Source organism: Anser brachyrhynchus, assembly GCF_964034855.1.
Source record: "Anser brachyrhynchus genome assembly, chromosome: 1".
NCBI lineage: Eukaryota > Metazoa > Chordata > Aves > Anseriformes > Anatidae > Anser > Anser brachyrhynchus.
This window is the reverse complement of record NC_137694.1, coordinates 149,136,126-149,143,871: the sequence shown is the minus strand read 5'-3', so window position 1 is coordinate 149,143,871 and position 7,746 is coordinate 149,136,126. Positions and strand designations below refer to the sequence as shown.

At 41.6% G+C, this 7,746-nt stretch overlaps 1 protein-coding gene across 3 annotated transcripts in view; it reads left to right on the top strand.

Moving 5' to 3' along the window:
* The window catches only part of IRS2 (insulin receptor substrate 2), a 30,525-nt gene that overhangs the window by 3,810 nt on the left and 18,969 nt on the right, over window positions 1-7,746 (top strand). The window contains exon 2 of one of the 3 annotated variants that reach the window (XM_080605138.1): window positions 1,318-4,002. The exons of 1 other annotated variant lie outside the window; for it this stretch is intronic. In XM_080605138.1, the coding sequence (XP_080461264.1) occupies window positions 1,318-1,343 (26 nt within the window). In that variant the 3' untranslated portion in view covers window positions 1,344-4,002. Of the gene's footprint in view, window positions 1-607; window positions 4,003-7,746 lie in introns of those variants that run through there. One more of the 3 variants, XM_080605137.1, reaches the window with a different exon arrangement.

Below are 7,746 nucleotides of genomic sequence, written 5' to 3'. Positions count from 1 at the left end.
TTAAATGTGTTTGTTCCTCACGGGTGGACCCTGTTTTGTCACGGAGGGCACTCCCCCGGGGCCTCCTGCCTTCAAAATCTCTCTTCCCAAACCCATCCTGAAATCAATGGTCCTGGAGGAACTGGCTTTCTCTTTGTATGAGGAAGAAGTTTAATTGGGGGATATTCCTTCATGTTTAAGTTCTGCTGTGCTGTTACGAGTGTGTACTCCTGGGTACCTCAATAGAAGCTGATGTTTACACTGTTACCATGGTTGGGTTATACTTCAGAGTTTTCTTATGTAAGGTTTTCAGAAAGTGTTTGGAATCTGTGACCAAAATAGTTTATGTTAATGCAGCTTCTACACACCGTTTAAAAATGTAAAACGATTGAGTTAAAAACCAGAACTGTTGCAGTGAGACCATCAGATTACAAAAAAAAAAAAAGAAAAAAAAAAATCCTTGGCACTCTAGCTGGGAAGGTCAATCGCAACAAAACGAGGAGGGTTATTTTAATATCTTGATTTTGAAATCTCTTATCTCTTGCAAAAGTTTAACAGTAAATCATGGTGAGCGTGGAATGTGAAATGTTTTTTTTTTTTTTCTTAAAAAAAAAAAAAACCTTTCCAGAAGACGCCGTACGCCTGAGCTGTTCCATGTCGCGTTGCACATTTTGCTCCGAGGCCGACCCTACGGTGGTGGCGTGCAGCCGGGCCCCGCTGGGAATCACCGGCTGGGTGGCGGGCTTGGGAGTGGGTCGAAAAAACGCTGGCTGCTCGAAGACAAAAGCAAGCCTAAGAAACCCGAAACTGGGGGCCGAGGGAGAATTTCTGTTTTAATTATGTAGCTGTTCCTTTGTTGAGGTGCTGGTTTTCCTGCTTTTTGCTTTTTTTTTTTTTTCTTTAGGAAAGAACAAAGAGCACCCCCCCCCCCCCCCTCAAATAGCAACCCGCCTCCTCTTAACAAGCGAGAATTCGCACACAAGTGAGCGCGAGTTGGGGAGGGCCCAGAGCAGCCAATCTGTCAAGGATTAAAAGTTAATGATGAGGCACCGTAGGGATCCTCTTTGCTGTTGCATTTATGCAAGACATGGTACTTTAAACCTGTATGCATATATAGCTGTAATAGATGTTTATGGGTCCAGCGGGGTGAAATGACATACCGTGCAGAAGCAGTTGCTTGGAGGTAAATAGGTATTGCTTCTGCATTCATAGTGCTGACAGAGGTCGTCAATCATACTCAGAAAGTGACAGCTTGTAGAGCTACACTCACGTTTTTTGCCTTCTGTTTTCTAACTAGCTAGCTGATTTTGAAGAAGAAAATATTTTCTCTTTTGATAGGAAGTACAGGAAGATGGAAAAGATGAGAGATCCGCCGCTGGCAGAGCGAGCTTTGAACCTAATTAAGACGAGAGGATTGTTGAATGAAATGGCAAAGTTTTAAAGGATGAACGCTTACTCTGAATGACTCGGAGGGTTGGGGGCAGAGCGTTCGTTCCTTGTCAGTTGCTTTTATTTTTGCTGGAGTCATTTTCGGGATTCGTGTGTCTTGACCTGAAGCGGTGTGGATGCTGCTGGTGGCGTTGCCATCTAAAAGGCCAGCTTTGGGACCGCAGCCCAGGACGCTGGCAAACGACCGTGCGTGTTTATTTGCAAAAAACCTGATTTTTCGCCGATACAAGGGGTTTGTCTTAAGCCACCTACGGCCCCAACTGCAAGCCGGGGGGTGCTGGGAAGGAGAGATTTCCACAACAGTCTCCAAACTGCTGACCCCAAAGCAGAGGGGGAGCAGGGGGAGGGGAGCGGGAGCCAGTGACAGAGAAAACCTGGCGTGGATGGCGGCGTTTCCATCACCCAGGCGGAAAGCAGGAGCAGAGCAGCCGATCAGTCAGATAAGCTGGGGGAATTGACTGCTGTCCTTCTGACAAAGTAAACAAAAGGGTAATGCAATAAACGCAGCCACGTTAATTTGGTACACGGTGTACAGTGCAGAGGGATTAATTGTGTATTTATCCACGGGTGGTTATAGACTTGCATTAATATGTAATCTGCATGTGTATTTATTTCCCCCGTTTCCTTTAAGCTTACAAATGTCGACCGCATCCAGAAGCGTTCTGGGTAAACTCGTCGAGGTTTAATCTCCACGTAGGAGGCAAAGCTCTCCTTCCCATCCTTCTGTTTCCCTGAAAAATGTGTCCGCCTGCTGCGCATCGGTGCAGTCTCGCTCTGCTCGGGGGTTGCTGTAGCCAATATCAGGCCAGGGCGGTAAGAAAAAACTTGCACAAGCATCCCTCAGCAGCGGTCTGGGTTATATGTCAAATGCAGGGTTTCATGCCAGTTGCGTTTGTGGCAGACTGACTGGGAGAGTCATAGCATGGGAAAGTAGGAATATATCACAAAGAATCTGAGGAGCGTACGTAGGATGGACTTCTGCAAATTTCTGAGTTTCTCTTTTGGTTTTTGTTAGGACTACAAACTGAAGTTTGTTTACAGAGCTGCTTCTGCCACTGTTAAAAAGATGATTTAGTGTTGTGCCAGTGTATTTAAATATCAAAAGTTGTGGCTTGGGAAATTACTAAGACTTTCGTATTCTGCAGAGAAATACATAGACAATTTAAAGAAAACCGTATTTGAGCATAAGGAAGAGTAAACTTACTTTAACACAGAAGTAATTCTGATAGATTTGAGAGAAACTAATTTAGTAAATTAATGGTTTGTACAAGAGATTGCTTATATTGCATATAGTCAGCATTGTTTACTTAGCTCTTTGCACTTTTTTCAGATGTTGTTTTTGAATATATTATCAAAGTGGGAAGCTTTACTTCTTCAAAACTAGAGGGAGCTTTCTAGGGAGTTGTTTTTTTTTTTTAAAACAACGGAGGATCCATATATGTTTAGTAGTTGGAACAGGGGAGCATCTCAGATACAGGATATACGAACAATCTCGTTGTAATTCAGTGTAAAATACATTTAAAAAAATGAAAAAAAATCAATTTGAATGCTTCCTAGAGGTCTGTAGCAATCAACATGTTTTCATGTGGATAAGTATTTGAATGGAAATTATCTGTACCATTTGGAGGTGGTTGATTTTCACGTGTAGCTTGTCTCCTCTGCCAGTACCTGACCTCTGCTGTAGCAGTGCTGTGCTTCTGGGATTCTCTCCTGTCGCGACAAGAGCAAGCTCCTGCCACCACAATTGCAGTCAAAACAGAAAAATCAAAAGGTTGCTCGAAATTATCAGCTCGTTTAGTTTTACTGTACTCTGAAAGTGTGCAAATGCTTAAGAATCCGAGAAACGCTTGCCTTTGTCCAACATGTAAATAAAATAATACTGTTACTGGTCAGTTAAAACTCTTGTTACATGCTGATAATTAGCTAGCCTTTGTTCTTAAATGATGATCGCTTTTTTGCTTTAAAAAAGTATGAACTGTGTATGGTTTTCATTATTTATGGAGACGTTTATGGTTATTTTCTCATATAGTGTAAATTATTTATTCCACTGTATTTATGACAGGTCACACCCAACAATGAGCTGAGTTTTTATGGAGGATCTTAGCTCCATTGAAGTCAAGTGGGAGCTTTGTCTCGATTTTGGTGGGGTTAAGATTTTACCCTTTGTGTGTAATCCTGGAATTCCTAAGTAAAATTCCCATTAAATTTAGTGGGTGTGTAATAGGGAATTTTGCTTGACTGAAAACACCGTACTTGGGTGTGTTATCTTTAATTCTGTTTTCTATTAACAAAATGCTCTGTAACTTTTAAATGCTTCTAGTAGTTCGTCTAATTTTCCAAAACTGAACAGATATTATGTATAATGATGCAAAAAACCTGAGGGTGGTTTCCTCCTGTGTTAGTTTCCTTTGTCTTGATTTATTTAAAATAGTCATCATCTGTAATGCATCTACTTAAGATCGTAATAAGGTGATTTTTGATAATAATGAACCTCCCCCTTGTCAATTAGCTCTTACTTTTGTGAGGGTTTTATGATTGCGCCTAAACAATAAAAAGCCTATCTTAAGAAATCTCTTCCTGTGTCTTTCTAATGGCATTTCAGATTATTTAATACATAACCCTTGTTTCCTTTTTCTTTTAGAATACTTTGCACAATGAATTATTAAGATCTTTTCCCTTCTACTGTGCCAAATGCCATAAAGTTTTGGTTCTCAGAGCGACATGAGAATGTTTAATTGTCTCGTTTCCAAAACTTGCATTCATGTCTAAATGACTCCTTAAAAGAATTGAAAGAACTATATGCTGTGTTAGAAATCTGTACGTGTTTTAAGATCTTCTTTGAATAAAGTAGTTGTAAGCATAGTATTTTCTCTTACTGACAACTTCCTTGAGAACATTGTAATTAACACCCGAAAGAACTGAACTACTCTTAATAGCTTACGTAGTTGGATTTCACCTCTTGAACTAAGAATTAAAAATCTGAGGTTGTCTTTTACTGCCTCTATGAATGCACTTCTTGTCTCTCAAATTGCATTTTTACAGGTGACCACACCAAAATGGCTAGGTCTGAACCGAGCAGAGCCATTCATTGAACAAAATGTAAACTGAGTTTATCTAAGATGAAATGAAGCCTTTGATATTTTAAATGATGTTGATTATACGGACGTCAGCTTTTTACAAGCAGACAGAATATTAAAACTTGTAACACGTTTTAGACTTCTATTTTGCTTTATACTCTAAATTATGTTTAGCTATACTGTTCGTATAAAGAATGTCATGGTTGCTTTGAGTCATTTAAGATAAATTGTTATAGACAGAGTTGAATGGTGGGTTTGTTCTAAAATGAACCGGTACAGTCATTGCTCAAGGCAGAGGAAATGCTTAGGTTGATGATTGCTTCTGATTACTTGATTTCTTTCAAGATAGCTACAGAGACTAACGTTCACTTGTGAGTAAAATGGATGAAGGAATGTTTGAGCAGAGGGAGCATTAGGACATGTTTTATATGGTGGTGTTTGTTTCTTTTTTTTGTTTTGTTTTTGTAATAAGGGGAGAATAACATGGGTTTCTTTACACTCACTTTACTATTAGTTTTAAATAGCGATAATTATGCCGGGATGCTGAAGTGGTTTAAAAGTTTAAACACAGCAAGCATCCACAGAAAAATTGTGCTGTCCTTGGTGTACGTAATGTAACTTTCCTCCCTATTCAGTGGCAGCATAGATACATTCAGGTATTTTCTGTTTTTTTCTGGTTATATCAGATTTTCTCTAAAGCACTGAGGAAGCATCAATAATACGCTTCTTTTTGAAGTACTGAACATATAAATAAATGGCTGTATCTTTTTTTTTCCCCCTAATTTGTTGAGATGTTGTATGGACTACAGTGGTTGTCCACTTGTTCTCTTTGTGTCTAGGTGTCAAAGTGTGTGCAATAACAGTATAGCGTGAGCAGCTTATTTGATGAATTGGCGTGTGCAAATCTGTGGGTTTCACAACTCTGTTTTTTTGTTGTTTCTTATAGTGTTTGCTTAGAAGTGAGCTGTGTGCGCATGGAAATCAGTAGCATCCATTCACTTTTAAAAGATGGTGCGCTGACCCCAGAGTTCAGTCGTGTTTTGCTTGTGTGCGCATTGTCTGGTACGCAGTTATTTTTAAAGTTTTTGTGTGTATGTATGTAGGGGGTCAAGAGTGGCAGCCTTGAAAAGCCAAGTTCAGCTGAGTAGTTCCTTGCTGCCAACTGCTGAAAAGACTGGTTTTCCTCCTGGAGCCTGTCCAAAGGGCAACTTTTGTTGTTTTTTTTTTTTTGCTTTCGCACTGGTATTTGTCTCTGCTGCCTGACCGTGTGCATCTCCCAGTAGTGCTCTAGGCACTTGCTACAATCAGCAGGAGTAAACAGAGCCACCAAGGCTCCTCCCACCTACTTTAAATTCCTACTAGAAAGCAGCATGAATTTTCCCCTCAGCTTGACTGCATCCCTGTCAGAAACCTGGGTGACTGGTTTAGGCGATACGTGCAGTTTACACGCTCATTTACACAGGACGAGTCCCTTAGTTGCAAGGCTGTGTTTGTGTTTGAGGTTTAGGCATTGTTGGCATGACTGAAAACTTAGAAAAAGCAACGTAAGGATTACTCGCACCTTTACGGAGGATAACTTAAAAAATACACTTTGAGTGTAGGGTGCTAACAGATTAACCTGTGAGGCCCACTTGGGGAGAGCAGTGGTGTGCTTTCTCCCCTGTGTTGGACACGAAGCAGTAATGCTCCTGAAGTCATTACCGTGACTGCTCCGGTAAGTGCCTCTGCATGGAGAAGTGCTGCTGCCTGGCCACTGCGATGGAAAATGGACCACCGGCACCAGTCAGAGCAAAACTAGCAGAATTTAGAATAAATAGCTTGGTCTAATCGTGAGAGTTGGAAAATTATTAATAAAGACCAGAGACAATGCTCTAAGTTGTTACCTATCCAGTTTTTCTTATTTTCAAATTTTGCATTTTTTTCAAAACAAATTTTTTTTTTTATCAGTGATGGCAGCCCAAAATTGTTTATAGGTGTATCAAAAATATTAAAAAAAAAAAAAAAGTGTTTTTTGCACACAGTGAAGGGCAATGCAGGATGTAAAGAAGCCCATCAGAAGCTGAAAGCAGAGAAGTAATTTCTGAAATATGTGTCTCTGGTACTAGGGTGGTTTGTTTGCTGTCAAATCCAGATTTGCTTGTCTCAGTTAACGTAAAAAATAGTTCAGAGTGCATTATTAGCTTAGTAAACCAATCGCAAAAATAGTTAACAGGAAGAAAAAACAAGCCCCAGACTGAAGCCCCTGGCTCTGATCGTACCGTCCACGTTGCGGAAGAGCGACGTAATAGCTTGATTCCATAGATTAGGAATGATTCAGTGTTTTGTTTACATTTTGTCAATCTCTTCAGCATCCTAGAGGAGAACACTTCCTTCCTGGCAGATGGCAGCCCCAGGGCCATGCACCTGCCACGACAGGCGCTGCGCTAGTAATCTACCCCGGCATCGCTGCTGACAAAAGGCTAATGATGGGAGGCTGTCTGCCTGACAGCCTCAACAAAACAGGATCGCGTTTGTCCTTCAGCCAGGGTCTGGAAGATCTGAGGAAGGACGGTCAGGACGGTATGCGCGAGAATTACCGTGGAATTTAATTTGGGCTTCTTCGGAAGCGCTTGCGGTGGGTGAGAGGCGCTTCTGAGATAATTACGTTGCAGAAAGTGAAGGGTGCCTCGAAGAAGGGATTTTCCGTTTCCCTGCCAGAGCGACATCCAATTTCCTACCTCGTAGCTCTGTGCGGATGGCAGGAGCACGTGCATGATTTACCTGTCAGCCATCCCCAGGGGAGTCTGAAGTACTGGCGAGGGGCTCAGTCCCACGCTGCCCGGTGGGTCCGAGGCTGCGTTAAAAGGGACATCTCTTTATCTGCACGTGGTTGGAGTGCTTGGTGGTTGCGTAACGCGTTCATTCTCCAGGCGTCTGATTTGTAGTATTCCAGGTTTCTATTACATCACTAGGCCGGGGGAGGGGTCTTACTTTGTCTTTCGTAATTTTTTCTTCTGCGTTCCTGCTCGTTTGCTTCTCTTGTTTGAAATGCGTGTGGGTGACGTTTCTAGCGGATGCTACCCAAGGCGAGGGTGTCTTTGAAGTAGGCCAGGATGTTCTTTGCTAAATTTAAAAACTACCCAAATATTGCCCAGAGTTTGTAGAGTATTAAGCGGGATTACATGACGCACGGATTAGACATTGTTGAGCAGCTTGTTTTTGTTTGAAGGGGTCAGAAATGGAGGCACTGGGGCTTTAGTGT